Raw genomic sequence first — 20,828 nt, forward strand, 5'->3', positions numbered from 1 at the left:
TTGATGGGGAAGCTGGAGCCTCTCCCAGGAGTTCCCTGTCAAAGCTCTCCACCAGTGGCTTCCCAGTGGGCAGAAGGGAACTCCTCCTCCTCACCCAGGAGCAGAAAGAGCTGCTTTGGCTGCTGCCCCTGCGACTCTTTTCAGGAGATCAAGCTGAACTGTGATGCAAAGAATTATTTCGTGGGGTCTGCCCAAGGCATTTGCCCCCCCCCCCCGACCCATCCTTAGCTGTGCCTAAGTACACTTTTATTTCTCCCTTTAAGTAGCGTTGCAAAATGCAGCGGGCTGCACACACACACCCCATACGCTGCATGTGTGGTCGTGGGCGAGGACAATCTGCTGCTGTCCCCCTGCACCCACCCACCCACTCACTCACTTCGAGGGAAGCCTGCATAGGCGGGAGGAGCGATGCTATTTCTGCCCCGGCTCAGCTTCCCGACCACCACTCTCCTCTCCTCTCTGTCGGTGGGTTAAATGCCCTCTCCTTCCTGCTTTCCTCTGTTCCACTTTCTCTCTCTCTTTTTATCTAGTAAAGCAAGGGGTAGTTTCCCCCTGCCTCCAGCTCTTGCCTCTCCTTCCCTGTAGTGAAATCTTGTGAAATTCCCAAGTTCAGGTCAACAACTCTGGGGAATCTTTCCTTAAAAAGGTCAACAACTTTGGGGTCCCCCCTTAAAAAGGTCATCAACTCTGGGAAACCGGGGGGGGGGGGCGCCGGAGGGATCTTTGCACCACAGCGCCGGATATGCTTAAGGATGGCCCTGCTCTGAAAATGCTTTAAGGCTAGGAATGATTTCTAAATGGGCTACTCCTACTGGCATGCCAGGATCTGCTGTGCGGCTGCCCTCATATGATGAACCACTGTGCTTTAGGTAGCTTAAGGTAGCAGCACAGGTCTCATTCACACTTCCACTTGTGCTGTGCCTAGAAAGCATGAGTCCAAGTGGTTTTCTCCTTGCCATGTTCCTTTCCCAGAGAAAACCTGCTCTTTAGTGCTAAATCAGACAAATGTCAATCCGGGGGGGAGAGGGGGACCCAATTGCTGTTTGTTCTGCTTGAGAGCGGTTTTCCCCAGGGGAAAACAGCAGGACAAGATAAACTGTATTTTCTCTTTTTCTTCAGTCTTGGCAATAGCAGTTATCAGAACAAACAAATTTTCTATCTCTTGGCATCATTTTATTCAGTTCATCAGTTGTCTGTTCTGATATTGTTACTGTTTTTGATATCAGCATATAGTACATACACACACACACACACACACACACACACACACACACACACAAACTATAGAATGATTCTTTCTTATATGAGAACCAGTGGTTGATTTTTTAATATGTTTTTAAAGTAATTCAGAGAATTACTTTAGGTGCTTTGTGCACACCAAAATAATTTTTAAAGCTTCCTAAAACATTATCAAATATTGCTTTTGGAACACCTTTCACTTTGCCATACAAGTTGAGAATCTTAAAGTCTCCCTGCGCTCATGGAAGCTGGTTTACAATTCTCTTTTCTTTTTGTCTCAGCTACTAATTACTTAATAATATGTTCTATTCCCTTTATATGCAGGCATATCAGAGACACATGGAGAATTTTGATCAGAATGTTGCTAACATCACCACCTGGATGTATCGGACGGAAATACTATTGGATGAATCCGAAACACAAAAACCTCAGCAAAGGGAAGAAATTCTTAAGGTAACAAATACAATTTTCTGAAAAAAAAATTATTATAAAAATCTAATAGTGTGCATCCCCAGGGTTTTTGCCCTACAGGTTTCAAATAATATTTTTAGATAAAAGCAAAACACATTTTCTCTTAACAAAGGCACTGTCTAACAGCTTTTAAATTGCTTAATAGAGCATAGTGAAGGTAAGTGTATTCAGTACAAAAGCCAAATAAGTTATTGGCTTGAGGATTTCATGGTGAGTAGAACACTTATTGTTAGGCCTGTATCTCTTGAATACCATTTGTATCTGTTTAAAAATGAAATACCAGCCTTCTTTTATCAGTTTGCTCCTTTTATCAAATATCTATTCTTCTGAGGATTGTTGTTTGTTATATATTCATGTCACTTCAAAGCTCTCTGAGCAGTGATTTCATTTGACAACATTGTATTTCAGTTTGATATTATCTTTGTGGAAGTGGTTCATCATTTGAAGAGGGATTTTTCAAAGCGTATTATAGGATGGCTTAAATGTATGTGCAACTTTTGTTGCAAAAATATAATCATACAAATTATGCAGTACTTCATATAAATTAATATCATACTTGGTAATAAATCATGTTTATAACCACCTGATCGAAGTATGATGGGGGGGGGGGAGAGATATATTTTCCAAACTTCAATCTCTTCAAAGTCTTGCTCACTTTCGCAACTTCTGGATCTTCTTTCTGAGATTCCTGGCCTGAGTCTTCATAGCTCATCAAGAATTGTGCTCCACTATTTGTATGAGAAATATTATTCCTAACCCCCTTCCCCTCCAGCTTGCTTTATCCCGATTGGTGTAGCTCCTTCAGAGGGATTTGCTGCCTCCTTCAGAATTCTGAAATAAGAAAAGATCTAAGAGAGAAATCTCAGTGTCTCATGCTCCCCTGCCTTTATGAAGTGGGAGCATCCTGGTCTTCAATATCTAGTGCTGGCTATAATAAATGGATTAGATCTTACTGATTATGGTTTCATGCTTTCTGCTTCCATACTGATCCAATAATGGACAAGAGGAGCAGGGGAAATGGCAACCTGCATTCCTGTAATGTCAGAATTGGACTTGATTCTCAGCCTAGAGACTCCTAATATGTTAACACTACCATCATGATAACCACTCCTCTTGGTAAAGTGTTCTGGAAACTGGGATTTCATTCACTCCCTTGTAAACACAAGATGTTTTCCTATCTTCTGTTGCACCAAACAGCACCAAGTATTAATAGAATAGAAATTCAGTTATTCTCTCTAAACAGGAAATTATGGATGCATTTATTTCTCCAAGCAGTTTTGTGTTGTAAAGAGGATATTTAGTATGGAAAAGACATAAAATTAGAAGCATTTTAGAAAGTAAGTAATAATTAGACCTAACATTGTTTAAATTATACATATGCTTGTATGGACTAAGGGCCCAGGTTAGTCTTTCTTTTTTAAAAAAATGCTTCCTAAAATTCCAGTGGCAGATCCTCTGAAGGATATCTGGGTATCTGTCAGTAAGTATAATGATGAAAAATTAAGGTGCAAACATGAAATCAGGTCTCTAAAAGTTTCTGAGCAATAACAATCCTTTTGTTTCTATCCGGTTTGTCTTACAGAGGTAAAGCTTTCAATATGTAAATTTTTGTAATACAAAAAGCTTACTTTTAGGTTGGAAGTAGTTCCATTTCCTGAATAAATGTCCCTAACAATTAGGTTATGAACAATTAGGTTAATTGTCTCAAAACAGTACCTGTTAAACAAAATGCATGTTTCCAGGTGGTGAAATTAAATGATTCAAAACTTACACTGTGTGTAACTGTCAGTATGAAATTCTGTATCATTCCATCATCATTGTAAGCTTGTGCATAGTCCACCAACAACTATTGGTCTAGCTAAAGCTGTAGACATATAATATAGAGGTAGATGTTCATAATAAACAAAGATCTCATTTATTGAGGTAAAACTACAATTTCAGACATATATATCATTATCAGAACCAGAAAGTTTCTATGCCCCTTTCTAATTGGATCTCAGAGGGATTAAATACACTCCTTTTTTAGCAGGATGAACTCAGTTGGAATAGCCTAAGCAGTTCAAAGTATAATCACATTTTCACAAAAAAGTTCGATTTCAAAAAAGTTTGAATTGAGAATTTGTTAGGGCTGACGGCTTGTAGGCCAAGCAAGTAAAACAGCTCAGTTTGCTGAAACTAAGTAACCAAGCCAGATTCATTAGTTTTATAGAGCCAGATGAGGCTCTCTTGGCTTATTGTGATCATTATTGGGCTGAAAGTATAGTATCACTCCAGCCATCTGCAGTGCTAGGCTTGTAGCATAGATTTAACTGAAGCCACCAGTTCTTGTTACTTGTAGTAACCAAAGTGTTACAGGACTTTCTCAAGAGTCCCCCATTTGAGACTCTGATACAAATGTATGGTCATTTTCTCTTGAACATATGTAGATATATTTTGCATTGAACCTACATTGGTTTTAAATAATTAAATGTATGTGTGCATATAATATGTAGATGGATAGATAGATAGATAGATGATAGAGATAGATAGATAGATGATAGAGATAGATAGATAGATAGATAGATAGATAGATAGATAGATAGATAGTTTAGTCATTTAGTCGTGTCCGATAGATAGATAGATAGATAGATAGATGCATATATATATACCAGGACAACACTGAAATATTTTTTTCTGTAAGATCATGATAGCATGGAATATGATGTGAGGGAAAACTGTTTTAAGAGCACTGGAAGTGGAGTACAGGGATGTCCTGACATATTTTTTAAATACCTTAAGGAAACTGAGAGAGATCTCTTCTGTAGAATATCTTCTGGTTCCTATGCATACCATTAACACTTAAGCTTTCTATAGCTTTGTTTCTTAATGTACAAAACAAGTAACATCTCAGTAATCCTATAACAGACCATATTATATTGGTGGGCTGAGGGTCAGAGGGCCTGTCACCGAGCTGAAATTTGCAAGAAGAAAACATGAAATCTTTCTGCATATGTATTCAAATGGTGATCTTGGTTATCTGAGTGCTGGCTCGTAATGATCCAAATGGCTATATTACTGTAGTTATCACAATTCAAGAAGAAGGTATCATCAGTCTTAGAGGAACCTCAAAGTTTGCACAAGTACAAAAAACCTGGAGGTGTTAAACATTTTGGATGAGGCAAGAAACAGTCCAGTGAACACTGCCGACTTGACTGTTGGTGGGGGCATAGAAAGCTTTGTGGGAGGGGGAATGAAATTGGAGCACCCTGAACAGGAGCACTACAGTATGAGTATCTGCTATTAAATGCTCTTGCTATTCTGAACATAAACATATTTGTGTTGTTCAGGGAATCAGCTGAGGAAAAAATAAGTTATTCAGGATGTTTTTCTATGTCTTTGATTAAATGCATATTTATCTTCTGTTTCACTGTTTCTGTCAGCCTGAAAATATATATGAAAAGCTAGGCATGGACTGTTCAGAGCTACACAACTGTATGCTTAGTCACAAGCATTTATCTAACGTTTGCTTTATGGTTTTGCTCCATATTCCTTTGCACACTCTCTCTTTCTCTTTTCCCTCCCTTCCTTCCTGCATTTATTACTAACTTCAAGCCCTGTCTCTTACTCATGGACTGTAGCGCTTAAAGACTGAGCTGAATGATATGCGTCCAAAGGTGGACTCTGTGCGTGACCAGGCAGTAGACTTGATGACAAACCGTGGAGATCACTGCAGGAAAGTAATAGAGCCTAAACTGGCAGAGCTCAACCAGCGATTTGCAGCCCTATCAGAAAGAATTAAAAGTGAAAAGGTAGGAGGACATGCTCCTTGCTGAGCTACTTGTATATGCTAAAGAGAGCTTCACAAAGTGGGTATGGTTGGGTTTTTTTGAGGGCACGTTTTTACAAAGCAGAAGCTAGCAAGGACAAAGGAATGAAATCCGGAATTTAAAAACTGAAACATTGGAAGAGCCTTTGTGTGAGTGTGTACGTAAAATAAACTGTCCCTTCCAGAAGCAAAGTTCCCATTATTATTATTATTATTATTATTATTATTATTATTATTATTGCTTTCACTAGCCACAAAAATTTCCTGCCGAGGAAAAAAAGAAAGAAATGATGCTTGTTGTTGTATCACTAAAAAGCATGCTGTCATACCAAAATGGAGGACATGTAAAACTAGCATGCGGCTTTTCTATCTAGCATGTTGTCTTAAAGCAAATTCACATTGGTCCTTCCGGTGCAAGAATCTGTTCACAAGTTTCATGCTGATATGTTTGCAACTCAATAAGATCAACACGGTGAGAATGAGTCAAAAGCAAATAATTTTCACCAATTTTGTTTGTCTGTATGGTTGCTGAGCTGTATCAGTGGAAGAGTTGGAGAGAGCTTAAAATAAGTGTGGTACTTTTTGGTACTTTTTCTTTTAACTTTCCTAAAGCCAGCTTTTCTAAGACCAGTTCGCTAAATCATTAGGCAGTTCTGGATAACAAGGTTTTTTTAGCCCAACTGGGCAACTTATAGCACAATCCTATGCATGCTTATCCTTAAGTAACTCCCATTGTGCTCAATCAGATTTACTCCCATGTAAATATGCGTAGGAATGCAGCCTTAAGATCTAGTTTGCTTGGAGGCAGCCAGGAGAGCAAGTTGGAAATGGGCAAAGCTGCTTAGACCTGAACCCACCAATATTTGTACTTGAAAAAGGGTGAGAGGAAGGGGCTAAACCACTGACATTTAGAAAAGAAGTGACAACTTCAGGAAGTCTGCCTTTTGAGCCATAATCCAACACAAAAACAAAAGTTGACATATGGAATTATGAAACTGCTGCATACTGAGTCAGACTATTGTTTTGTCTAGTCCAATATTATATATTCTGGCATGTATTTCAGAGCCTTTTCCACCCAGCTAGGCTTTTAACAGGAGGTCAAGGGCCACTTGCAGGCAACCACAGCATCTACAGCTCCAAAAGCTGGTGATACAGCTATAGCAGAAGTTGGGAAATTTTGCCTTATCAAAGTTGTCCACATATACACTTGAATTGTGCCTAGCTCAGCACCAGTGAACTGTTTCTTGAAACTTCCAATCCCAGTGCCCACCTAATAAATGTGAAAAGTACACTTAGGTGAGATAAGGTACTTGAAGTTGTATAGAATCTAAAAGCCATTGCGCAAAATGTACTATACATAAATTTACACAAGATTCTGTTGAGGTAAAAATGGTTCAGGGTTCATTAATAAAATTAGAGGGCATTTATATAAATTTTTGTTTTTTAAAAAATAGGGAAAGAAATGAAGGTTCGTCTTGCATACAAGCATATTGTAAAGCAGGGATTGAGAAGTAGTGATGCTCCAGATATTGTTGGAATACGATTTCTGTTATTCCTAATCATTGGTAATGTTGGCAAGGACTTGAAGCGCAATGAAATCTGGAGGGCGACAGTTTCCCCATCGCTGTTCTAAAGAGACACACAATTATGGGAATAGCCTCGAATAGTGCACTATCCTATTGATTATAAGTTCCGTGTAATCACAGACAAGCATTGGGAATCTGGAGCTGGTTTCAATCTACTCACTCAGCAACTGGCAGTTTTTATGCTTTTCATGCATGTGTGCTTAGCACTGAAAATTGCAAGCTTCAGTATTAACACAGAACACAATTCATATATTTTGGCAAAAGCTAAAGTTTTGCCTAGTATATTAAGCTGTCATAACTGTGCTCTCTCCTCACTAACCACAAAACATAGCCAAGGTTTAGTTGTAGCTTAGCTTAGCTTGGCACAGAAGTAAAAGTGACTGGGAAGGTGGTGTCTGCATGGCCCAGGTAAGTCAGGGATAGGCAGCTTGATCTGGCTAGTGGGCCAGATTCCACACATCCACCATGGACCAACTTTGATAGTTGGTCTGGATCAATCACCTGTAAATCATTTGACATCATAATCATCACAGTTACAGCAACTTGTTTTGAATGTGTGCTTTCAGCACCAATTAGTGATTAGCACCTTCAGAGAGGCTCCTTGTAACCGCTGATCAGCAGATAGCACTTGTCAGGTGCTTTGAATACAAACTGCTTAATCTGGAAAAATAAACATGCTCTGTTTTTAAGCAGAGCATTCCCCACCCCTCCAGAGAAAGTGGTTTGGATTCAAAGCACTGTGCTAGGGGGTGCTGCGGAAAGCCATAGTTTGACTTTTGTAGTTTGCTGAAAATATTTGTTTTGTTAATGAACAACCTGTTTGACACACCACACTACCTGTTCTGGTTTGTGTCTGGTGCAAAGATTAACAAAATACAGGTCAGCCTACTAAGCTTCCTATCTTCATAAATGGTCAACATGGTGTTATGAGCTTTCAGGGGGCGGGGGAGTAGGCGGTATGCTGAGACCCTTCAAACCCCTGGATCCAGCAAGTGTTAAAATATAAGCAAGGCTAGCTTCTTGAAGAGGTGCCCACAGTTATTTAGAAGGACAGTGTCAGAGTTGAGGGCAGAGAGTTTGCAGTGATGTGAGCTAGAACCGAATGGAGTAAGATGGAGAGAGAGTCAGAATGATGTTTGATTTCTCTTTGATTCTAAGCTGCAGCCACAGAAGAAGCAAAGCCCTCTTGAGGTGTTAATTTTGTGAATCCCTCCACTGTAGGCTCAGGATGTGTGTTTGTGTGTGTGTGTGTAAATAAATCATATATCAAAAAGACAGTAGTGTCTCTGCTTTGCCTCTTTCCGAAGGAAACATGAACCCTGGGTAAGTGCTTGAGACCCATGAAATATTGTACCACTCAGAGATTGGGGAGGCATGCAACAATGTTATTGTTCTCTGAGTTTAAATAAAGTACTAAAGCTGTAATGACATCATCAAAAATGACCTTACCATTAGGCAAGATGAAGTGGCTGCCTTAGGTAGCAAATTATGGGTGCTATTAAAGAGTGGTTTATTTGTATAATGTTGCTACTTGAACTTTCTGCCTCAGGTACCAATTGTCTGTGTTCAGTCTTGAAGATCCAACACTCCTATTTGTTTCTTTCAGTTAATCTTAGCCATGCCTTGATTTAATGTTGACTAGTTTGTCCTCAGACACATTTTCTTATGGAAATTGGATCAAAACACTGGGTAAAATGTATTTATCAAGAAGTGGGTTACTGCTGAGAGGATTTTTATTTGTGATACATTAGTCTTTTAAATATGACCAAGATTTTAACCTTATTGTAATTTAGACCATTTTCTTTTAATCACACTTATTTAGGGATCTTTAAGATTATAGAAGCCAAAGGTTGAGGAATTAATAGCATTTTTAGAAAGCAACAGGCTTGGCTAAAATATTTGTATATTTTTTAAAAATCAGGTAAAAATTGTCATGGAAAGGCAAGTAGGAATATTTTTTTTAAGAAACACCAGGGAACAGGAAAATGGAAATGCATGGCTAGTGGTTTTCTGTTTCTGTTAAAAACACTGTGGGCCCATGAAGAAATCACCTTTTACAATGTGCTTACCAAGACAGGATATAAGAGTTAACTGTGTATGTGGTGCTATGTGAAAGGTTAAGTTTAGAATACTAAGTATCCTCTGTGACTGGCAGATGGCAGTTAGCTGAGAAAATCTGGGTTCTTTTTATTTTTGTGTTAGACAATGGTAATATTTCGCTTCTCACTGGCTTCTTGGATAGAAATCATTGGCCACTCCTTGAATGGGAAAAGTGGTCTGATAATGAATTCAGTGCCACTTAAAATCTGATTGGTTGAATGAATGGTAGGCTGGCTGGAACATAAAAATGCTAGTTCTACCACTGTCCGAGAATGGGCCAGAACAGGAAGAAGCTGGAGGAGAAGGCTGAAGTGTGAAGGCTGGTGGTGAGGCAGGTTGAGGCTAAGGAAAATCTGGAAGTATAATCTGCCTCAAAAAAGGCCAAATCACTGGTTTAAGCCAAATGCTGGCAGAGCCTGCAGTGAGGGAGAGATCAGCAAGGAGCTTCTGGAGCTGACCCCTCCTGCAGCCCTTTTTCTCCTCCGTACAGGAATGCTGGGAGAGGGACCAGTCTGACTGACACAGCTGGGGTCTCTACTTGCCTCCCTCTCACACAGAGACAGGCAGAGGCCCAGGCCAGGTATATCTATATGTGCCCCCCCCTTTTTTTTACCCTGGGGATAACTGAAGTCTTATAAATAAGTAAGTATTGTGAATATGCTGACCGAAGCCCCCTTTGGAATTGGAGGCCCAGGCCAAGTGGCCCATATGCCCCCCCCCCCGCCCTGTCTGGGCCTGCTCTCACTTAAAGAAAGAAGAATCTGATTTGTGTCTATTGGAACTTCCTAGCTCCCTGAGGATTTGGTAGGTGGATTCTGTGAGGGATTTTTTTGTGTGGCAAGAAGATCCTTTAATAAAGCTGTGGTATTAAGCAGCAATCCTAACCCCACTTACCTGGGAGCAAATGCCATTGAATTCAATGGGACTTGCTTCTCGGTAGACCTGGTTATGTGAGGTCTTGGTATTCTTTCTTACTCCATAGCGGGAAATATGTTCTAGTGGAAGCACAGTTAAGTCCAAGGTATGCTAATGTTTTTTATCCAAAATAGTCATAAAAATCTTCCTCCGTTTACTTCAGCTGAACAAAGTTCTCTTCCTGACAAACTTCTGTGCCAGCTCTACCTTTTGTGGCTAAGATTTTCAAAATACGATTTTGTAAATTTATGTTCTACCATCCTTGATGCCAAAATATGAATAATATGCATTATTTTTATATAAATAACCAGAAATTTACAAAAATGGGAACATCTGAAAACCCGTCTTAATTCACACAGAATGCAATACTACACTTATCTATTGTTTTATCCCATGATTACTTAATAGCATTTGCTCAAGGGCTTATATATATTTATCGTGTCAATTTTTATACCCCATAATCAAATCAATATACCTATGCAGTGTATAAAATTTAAAACCAATACAGAATAAAATGAACAAATCCATACAGAAGACATAATAAAATGCAGCATGCTCACAGAAATACAATATAGGCCACCTTCAAGAGGAGGCTTGCTATAACAACAGATTTTTAAGGTGATGCCTAAAACACACTACAGAATGTGTCAGTCTAATCTCAGTGGGCAAAGAGTTCCATGAGCTCAGTGCCACAACACGGAATGCACTATTTCTAGTTGATAATAACAAGGAATGGCAAATTGTGAGTCAGTTGCAGGTCATAAAGGTCAGGCAAGGGTATAAAAGGTGAGGTGATTATTTAAATATAAGTTGCTTTATACAGTAGTAGTAATAACTTGGCCCAGCAGCAAATTGTCATCCAGTGTATATCATTTAGCCAACATTTCACATGGTTGCGATAAAAAGTCCTTGACCAACTATGGGTGAGGTTCATAAACAGAAGGCGCTTTTGCCCATTTTCCCTTACTACTGCAGCCCCGAACCCCATGTCATTCTATTCCAGAGTGTGACAGAAGCAGATTTTTAGGAATAAAGAAGCTGCAGGAGAAATGGAAATAAAGGGTCCCATTCTATGAAATGACATTGGGATCGCTGACATTCAAAATTGCTCAGACTGATATTTGAAGAACTGAATTGTGTGTGCTTAGGGCAATGCCATGGGCTAAATTATCTTTTGATCCATTTTAGCTTGGAACACAGAACTGTATGTTCCCAAACAATGACTCTTTTACTTACGTGTCTGTAAACCTGTGTCATTTGTCACATGTTTTAACAGCTCATTTTGATTAAAGTTGCTGGAATAATTGGTTTATGGCACTGTGTTACTTGAGTAGTTTTGTGTCTTAACACCTGAAAGTCTTAAAAGTAGATCTAATGCCAGGAATCTGAAAGGGATCTTTTATTTCGTTTCTCTGTTTATGAATGATTAAAAATGTACCACATCAATGAGGATGTTCAAAGTTTACAAAAATGGAAGTTCACTATGTAACAATTTGATTATTTTACATCTTAGTATTAGAATGCACTTAAGACTTTATATTAAATTGTAAGTACACACATATTAATTTCCCCCATGTGATGCATTAATGAAAACAAGTGAAATCTAGCTTATTGAAGTTCATAAGTAGTCCTTATGATAAGATTCTAAATTAAAGACAGTATTATAATTTACATAAATCAGTAACTAAGCCTTCTCATAAAGCTTTCTAAATCCCAATATTGCTTTTGTTTGGGGCGGGGGGGGGGGAACAGGTGATTTCCCACTTTTTAAAGTGGTATATTTTTAATGTACTGTGCTAGAAATATTCAGAATTTGTGGAATACTTTTCTGTTTTACTAATACAGTATGGTTATATTTCTGCCTTTAATAAAAATATCTTTCGAAGTTTAAAACAATATAAAATATGATATATATGCATATTTGTGGAAAAATTGCTTCTGAATGTGTGAAGGATTTCTGATAGGCCAGGTTTAAACAAAATGTCAGGATTGTGTTTCCTACCCAGTTCTCATAAAGTTTAAAATTCATTGAATGCACATTCTACATATTTATTTACATGCATCTACCAATCCAAGCCAAATATGTATTCATTAAGCATATTTGCTTTGCTGGTGAAGAAGTTGAAAAAACAGCAAATACCTTTATATTGATTGTGGCTTTTATCATTTTATGGCTTTTATATAGTTTTAATATTGCTTTTTCATTTTGATGATTTATGATGTTTTTATATGGTTGATGAAGTTCCTTTTGCAACATAAACAAAACTGCTAGGTAAGAGCCATAAATAAAGATTGATCAAGCAAGGTACTACCACTACATAAAAGCTATTTTGTAAAATACCCAAAATGTGTATGTAATTAATTTAACAGTTGGGGGCAAAACAGATATGTTGCTTTGGTTTATGTCTGTAATAAAACAGTATGTGATGTAAAATTGACAATCTTCCTTTCTCTCTCTCCCCCTTCCCAACTTTTTAACTGTTCTTTAAAGCCCTTCATTCCTTTGAAGGAATTGGAACAGTTTAACTACGATATACAAAAATTGCTTGAACCACTGGAGGCTGAAATTCAGCAGGGGGTGAATCTGAAAGAGGAAGACTTCAATAAAGATATGGTAAATTGGTTGTGATGGGAGTATGAATAAAATGGAAATGGAAATGGAATAAGTGCTGGAGTAAAAATTTGAAACCTCTATGTTTGCATTTGACTCTTTAGACAGGTTAAACACACTGTCGTTCTGTTTAGCTGCTATAAAATTATACTGCAGCGTTTACTGCTTGTAGCATTGTCATCATAATGTTCTAGTAATATATACAATGCTAACTTTCATAAAATAATACTTACTTATTCCTTCGGAATAATTTTCTGAAACGGACAGAAGTGTATGTCCAGCATCAAGTTATAGATATGCTGGATCAATCTACAAATCTTTCATTTAACCTGATGCTGACTAAAGCAGAGGTAGGAAAAGTCCAGCTGTGGATGATGTCAACTATTCATTTTATACTTTTTATATCCCTTTCTGATTTCAATTATTTGAAATCCTTTTATAAAGGTGCTGAATGTTGATGGAAAGGTGCATTATTTGTACTCATGACAAATTCTTAAATAATTAGGCACCTGTTGTTAATTTGTGTAGCTGAAGAAAGGGGAGTGAAATTGGTATGACTTTAGACAGCATAATTTTATAACTGCACAAATCTTTGGTACCTTCAAATCATCACAACTTTGACACTCATTCAGTTTCAACATCAAATTTAGTGAAAGCTCTGCAGCTTCATCTTTTTTAATCTTCTACTTAGTAAAAACAAAGAAACAAAATTATACGTGCCTAGATAATGCAGTTTGCCAAATTTTCCCCAGGAAACCTGTAATTCCAGGATTCACCAAAATACTGCAAATGTCTATTGCAAACATGAGGTGAACTCTTGTCTGTATTGTTGAATCTCTTACATTTGCTTTCTTTCTATGTATGTTATTGATTGATTTGTTAGTATTGTTAGTTGTTACTAAAGTTATTAGTAAAGTTGAAATTTTCTGAAAATCACAATGTCAAATTATCTTCATGGATTTTTTTGGCCCCACACTGCATCCAAGACTGCATCCAACACTGCATTCAAGACTTGCACAGTCTCTCACCTGATACTAGTGAATCCTCAATATAAATAATTTCAAAATAATATATGTGGCTAATATCGCTGCTGCTTCCCATTGATACTTCTACTGTAGCTCTGAAGGAGCTTTCAATTCTTAGTTCATAAGCATGCCGTACCACAGGGACATTGCTAAATCCTTAAGAAACTTGGGGCAAAGGTTCATGATAGGAATGTGGATAAAACTTGCATGAAACAACATATATCTATAGATGCCAATTTTGGCTGACTTTCAGCAGGAAGGCTACCCTGCAAGGAAAGTTAAATTAAGCTTTAAAGCAAAGGACAACACATTTGGGACCTGATGGAAAAGGCCCAAGGATATTTCTCTTTTGTTTACTCTTCCCTCTTCCTTGAGCCCCTGCCTCTGACATCTACCCTCTGCTGACTTTTTTGAGTTTAAGGTCTTCTGCTTGCAGGGCCATTGCTTTTTCTTGTTAATATGTGAAACACCATGTATATTCATGGTGTATAAAGGATGATGATAATAATAATGATTAGTAATAGCACAATATATTTTTTCAAGATTTTCAAGATTCAACAGGCTAAGGAGTCTTGCTTTATGTGTAGATATATATATTTGGAGAGAATGTTGATTACATTAATTCTTTTTCTTTTCGTTAAAAAAAATCAGAGTGAAGATAATGAGGGTACTGTAAAAGAACTGCTTCAGCGAGGAAATGTGCTTCACCAAACAATCACAGATGAAAGAAAAAGAGAGGAAATAAAAAGTAAACAGCACATGTTGCAGACTAAGCATAATGCTCTCAAGGTAGAGAACATAACTAATAAATGCACAAATTCTCTGATCTTTTTTATACATGTTGGTATTGGGCAGGGATGGAGAGTTCAGCAGTCTCTCAACAGCTGAGGTTCTTTAGCATCTACCATAGCATCTTTCCCCCTCCACATAGATATGATCTTCCACAATGGTTTTCTAGTTGTTGTTTAATAAATCAATGCAGTCTGCTCTATGATTATGAAAGAGGATTTGTCGGCAGCCATTGCTACTTGACATTCCTGGTTGCAGATAGCTATTTTTCATTTTATGCCTAGGAATAGAGAAAAACTTTCAATTCATTTTAAACATACTTTTTGATAGGTTCGCACGCAGGACTGTTAAAATTTCTACAACTTTTCAGTGTTTTTTTCAGTGCATTCTTCTGACAAATTAAAATGCCTTTGATTAAGAAAACGATATGTAATTCAGATTTTGTGCTGTGGTATTATGCAAAGCTGTTTTATGCAAAGCCTTTAATGATAGTAAAATTGTATTTAGATTGATCAGATTCTTACTGACAATCTTTACAAGGGGCATGGTTATTTATTTTATTTTTCATTTTTGTGACTCACTGAATGCATTCAGCCTTGACGTATAACACTAAGACTATTGAGTAGTTAAGCAAATTTGTACCTTGTAGACTGAAAATTGAATTATAGGGAAAGATTAAGAGGGAAGGGCGGATCCCCAATAATGCATAATTTAATTTAACTATAATATTTATAAAACAAAATCAATTACAATAGTTTACAAAACTTATTGAAAGATGTATATATATAGTACAGAAATTAACATAGCCTACTTAGAGAAACAAGTAAAGAAGAAAATATTTAGCCTTTACTTATAGTACAATCATGGTTCATATATTTGCATAACTATTTATATACCACCACCACCCCCGTGTACATATTGGCTACCATTTGTATACTTGTTCACAATTTGCAATAAATCACTGTTTGTCTTAAACCATGGTTTAATTGTGAATGCGCTTCCCCTCCGGATTCCCCCCCTCCCCACATAGCTTCTTCCCCTTCCCCCCACAGTGGCAGTTTATTTCCATTTTAGCACTCATGGTTTGAAACAAACCAATTATAGTCTAGATTTCATGAACAGTAGAAGACGGAAAGGCGTGGTGGCACTGCTTACCTCCAAGTACAGAGCCAATATGTTGCTCTTCCTGGTGTGTTTGTTCAGTGTTGGTGTCCGCCCTGGTGTGTTCCTAGGCCTTGGAGGGCTAAGCCAGCTGGGGGCCCCTGCAAGGGACCAGCTGCTCTTTTGTTTGAGTCTATAACTTTAAATAACAATAACAATAAATTTATTATTTATACCCCACCCATCTGGCTGGGCAGCTCCCAACAGATTAAATACAGAATAAAACATCAAACATTAAAAACTTCCCTAAACAGGGCTGCCTTCGGGTGTCTTCTAAAAGCTAGATAGTTGCTTATTTCCTTGACATCTGATGGGAGGGTGTTCCACAGGGCGGGCACCACCACCAAGAAGGCCCTCTGCCTGGCTCTTTAGTCTAAGAAGACTCCCGCCCTGGGAGGTCTGCATACAAGCTCTGCATGGGCCTGCATCCACTCCTGTCTTGCTCCCCCCACTCTCCCTCCTGATTAGCAGATGCAACTCCACTGTTGGGAAGTCATGTAAGGGCTGTCACCGGACTCCATCATCTGCTGTTGATCACAAACGCAAGCCAGGATCAAAGCATAAGGACCAAGACAGTGACACCAGTTTTCCAACCTAATTTATCAGTTTCATTGATTCAAGAGCTCTCAGTCACACAACCCATTCATACATGCTCTGCAGATTTATAGTTAGCAAAGGTAGTTTCTTAGTCTAATGAGATAGCCAGTCATGTAGCACTGAGGTATGGATGCAGCAGGCTGACGGCAGACTGCTCTTTCTGTGCTGCAGAGGTTTTCATCCCAAACTGTCTCTTGGATAAAACATGAAATAATATTATGGCTTGCTTGAATGGCTTGGGCAGGGGGAGAAGCTGACGGAACCTGCGTGGCTGCTGAAGGTAGAATCACAATTAAACCATAGTTTAAGACAAACTGTGGCTTATTTCAGCATGCAAACTAGGCCATAGTATGAGCTTGTTTTTTGCAGTTCTAATAATGTATGCATTGTGAACAGGATCTGAGGTCTCAAAGAAGGAAAAAAGCTTTGGAGATTTCTCCTCAATGGTATCAGTATAAGAGGCAGGCTGATGATCTAATGAGCTGGCTGGATGACATTGAGAAAAAAATAGCAAGTTTACCAGACCCCCAAGATGAACAGAAGCTAAAGGTAATGCCATTTTAGAAGCAGTGTTACATATATTATTATTATTATTATTATTAATAATAATAATAATAATAATAATGTTCATATATGCATCACTGTATGTAAATGTAATAAGATGTAGAGATATAGTAGTTCAATACTTAATATTATTATTTAAATGATTTAAGTAATGCTTGTTGACTTGCATATTTCTATCCTTGTGTCCTTGCAAATGTTACATTAAATAGATTTTAGAAAATTATAGGAAATAATACTTTACTTGTGTATATCAAGTGTATTCTGTTTAGAAACTTCCATTGCTTTATAGAAAAAAAATAATTGATTCTGTATCTTTATTCCAGATGAGCAAATGACTTATCGGTATATGGATGAACTCTTTTTTCATGTTAGCACATTCATTTTCATCAGAACATAAACATATTTCATTGTCAAAATTCTAAAGATTTACTTATTTGTTGTCAAAGAATTGCCTCGTTTATTTTGCATCGTCTTCTTTTGCTTCATTCTCCGTTGAGTTCTTTGCTTCTTCTCCGTTGAGAAAAACAATTAAAAACTCTAACCATGCAACTGACAATCACTATGGGTATTTAATATGTGGTTTCTGTACATTACAGCTATCCAATTACCTGTCAGACTGTGCTAGGGAGAATTAGACAGTTAATATATGGGCCCACATTACTATCCAGAATACACATGTCACTTAAATATTTAAAATCAATGACCCAATACTCACCTTTGTTTTTTTCTGTCTAATTGTAAACAAAAATAAATAAAAATAAGTGTACTTTTTTGTTTGTAACAATAAAGTTGGGAAAGATTCTACCGAAGTATTTTGCTAATTCTTAGCAGTTTATTATCTAGTTAGCTAATTGTCCTGGGCCCTGTATTGATTTTGCTCAATAGGAAATTGATCGAGAATTGGAGAAGAAGAAGGAAGAGCTGAATGCGGTACAGAGACAAGCTGATCGCTTGTCTAAGGATGGGGCTGCAAAAGCAGTGGAACCAACCCTGATACAGCTCAGCAAGCGCTGGCGAGATATTGAGAGCAAATTTGCTCAATTTCGAAGACTCAACTATGCACAAATTGTGAGTTGTTCCTGGCAAACATGTATGTTTGCAAATACTGCTACTAACAGAACCCTACTAACAATGAGAGTCCCCACTGCTATGCCAACTTGCCTAAAACAAAGTCTCTGGTCAGCAAATGTGGGACACCTTATTTTACCATACAATATAAGCCTCGTGGTACACGATTTGCCTGGATAATGCCCTAAAATTTTTTAAAAACACAAGCAAGCAAGTATAAACAGCAGAGATTCCTTAGTATTCAACAAAAGTACATCTTAATTTTTGTTGCCTCATATTTTCCATAACATTACCGGTTTAAACCTGTCAGCGTGCCATACATTTATTTTGTTCAATAAACATGCGTGACTCAGAAATATGTATTTTCAACCTACCATCCCATGCAAAAACTAATTAGCTTTTATTTCCTCATGATGTACAATCTACACACCTAAGAACAGATTGGAGAATTTTTATTTCTACTTCTTATACATAACATAGTCTCTTTTCAGCTTAATAGGACAATACATAATTTTTCTCAGTTTTTCACTAAACAATTCAAATGTTCTTTTTAATAACTTCTGGAGGAGGGAGAATGCTTCTTTCACCTATCCAGCAGACCTCTGCCATTGGGAAATATGTCTTATCTGAAATTGTACTTTCAAATAAAGGATGCAATCAGGTTTGCTGAGTACTTTTAGGTACTGAAAGAATTGTAGTTCTGGTTTGTATATATGTATTACAAGAATAGCATTTCCTATTTAAAAAAATAACCCTGATGAGAGCAACATGTTATGTTCAGTGCATGAGAATTGTATTACATGCACCATTTCACTTAATATCTGGACCAATGTTTCATTTGTAAAACTAGTGAATAGACATTACCTACCTCACAGGGATGTTGTGAGGACGTATTAATGTATATATGGCACTATGGAAATTTCTCATGCTTTTGTGAAATCAGAAGCTAACTTTGGTTACAGAAAATATTTTCATAAAGTTTACACAAGTGATCTCATAAATACAATCATATATTGAATATAGATGCCTTTCGTTATCATGGAAATTGCCCCCACTTGCTTAGCAGAGGGTGCTTTTTTACAGTGTATTTAGTGCACAGTAATTACAGCTGCAGTAAAATTGGGAGGGTTAACAAAACAACAATAGTTGCTGTTAATCTGCTTGGTTATCCCAGTTACACCAGTTCAATGTTTGCTGTACAGGATTTTGGAAAGAGACTACACCCTCAATTTTCTGCCCTTAAGTTTGTGGAGTATATTCCTCAGGTTTTCCATTTCTTGGTGAAACTTTTATTCATTAACCTGACTAAGAAGCCAACAAATCTTCAGTGAAGTAGTTTCTTACTGTTTAGAGATGTATGTGTAATGTAGTCAACCATGTATAGAAAGGAACGTGCAGAAAATATGAAAAGAAATTCACATTCCAGTATTTGGTGTTCTGCTTAGGAGAATTGTTCTTAGAACAAATGTAGAAATCAAGTACGGTAATTCTACAATTGGGGAAACAATTTTGCTGCAGTCCAGACAAACCAGTGCGGATAGGAGGAAGATTTTGTATTGTGCCCAAAGATTCTTCCATTAGGAAAAGATACCTTTGAATCCAATCCTTTCCCTATGCAAATTATACAGACTGCCCTAGCTATGCTTGGTGGTGAGATCAAAGTTCCATCTAGTTGCCAGTCTGCTGTTCTAGAGAAGTCTTTTCTTCTTCTTTTTTTTTTTTAAGGGCAATATGGTGATAGCATTGCCTGTTTGTCCATAGCCTCTGGTATTTAGAAATACACTGCATTATTTTGCAGCCTGAATAAAGCTCTTGTTTGCAGCCATGGTGTTTGGCTTGTCCTCACACACTTTTAAAGATCAAGGGCTCAACCTCAGCACATTCTATTTCACATAATCCATCATTCTTCTACTCAATCAAGGAGAGTCCAAAAACAATCAACCTCATAAACTGGAAGTGTTTTGTACTAGGATGTGCTTTTAAAAGAGCATACCAACATTCAAATGAATCCCAAACTGGCTTACAAACAGTAAATAACAATAATATGATAGAATAGATAATATGATAGAATAACATAATAGAATGTCACAAAAACAGCATAACTCATATAGAACAATTAACAAATCATCAGTAAAACAATTACAATCTATAAAACTTTTAACAAAGCAACTAAAAAATAAGCTAAACATCACAGTTAAAGCAAAAGTCATATATGATTAACAAATCAATACAGCATTTATAATTTATATAAAGTTATAACAATTCATCAAAAACAATATTAACAGCATTAACAAAATAGTAAACAAAAAGTAAACAAAGCACTGTTAGTTTCTAACACACACACACTCCACACTCCCACAACTCATGATCTCTCTCTATTCGGCTCATTAAAATACACATACACATAGTGCTTCTGAAGATTCCCCAGGCTGGAGGTGGGGCAGGACAGGTGAAACCAATCACCCCATAATGACAAACAGAGCCTCTCTTCTCACAGTTCTTCCTCTGGAAACCACTCTCTTATGAAGGTTGTAGGGCTGAAGGTGGTACAAGGCAAGTGGCCGTTACTTATATTTAGTCATCTAAACATGTTCTAAGGTATTATAAAAGTGAATGTTCAAAAATACAGCACATTAAGGTAAGTCTACCGACTTTGTTTTATCATGTTCAACTGCAAGTAGTTCATAGCTGAATTAGTTTTAAGTCTGCTCTGGTTTTATTATGCCTTTAAAAATAAAAGGCTAATACACTATTTTTATAAGAGCACCTCCTGGGATTTGTTCTGCAAACGTATCACCATAGTACTTTTGCTTATCTGTTAGAAACCAGAAAGGATAATTTAACCAATCTATCCACTTTCAGCACAAGTTCACTAAGATATTATCGCTGGCAAAAGC

At 37.3% G+C, this 20,828-nt stretch overlaps 1 protein-coding gene across 10 annotated transcripts in view; it reads left to right on the forward strand.

The window, feature by feature from the left end:
• Window positions 1-20,828, forward strand: part of DMD (dystrophin) — a 1,009,769-nt gene that overhangs the window by 467,992 nt on the left and 520,949 nt on the right. For 9 of the 10 annotated variants that reach the window (XM_081858834.1, XM_081858841.1, XM_081858836.1 and 6 more), the window contains 6 exons: window positions 1,564-1,692; window positions 5,328-5,498; window positions 12,608-12,730; window positions 14,404-14,541; window positions 16,696-16,848; window positions 17,749-17,931. In XM_081858834.1, the coding sequence (XP_081714960.1) occupies window positions 1,564-1,692; window positions 5,328-5,498; window positions 12,608-12,730; window positions 14,404-14,541; window positions 16,696-16,848; window positions 17,749-17,931 (897 nt within the window). The remainder of the gene's footprint in view (window positions 1-1,563; window positions 1,693-5,327; window positions 5,499-12,607; window positions 12,731-14,403; window positions 14,542-16,695; window positions 16,849-17,748; window positions 17,932-20,828) is intronic. The other variant, XM_081858831.1, reaches the window with a different exon arrangement.

This window comes from Podarcis erhardii (genome assembly GCF_964252035.2).
Source record: "Podarcis erhardii genome assembly, chromosome: 4".
Taxonomy (NCBI): domain Eukaryota; kingdom Metazoa; phylum Chordata; class Lepidosauria; order Squamata; family Lacertidae; genus Podarcis; species Podarcis erhardii.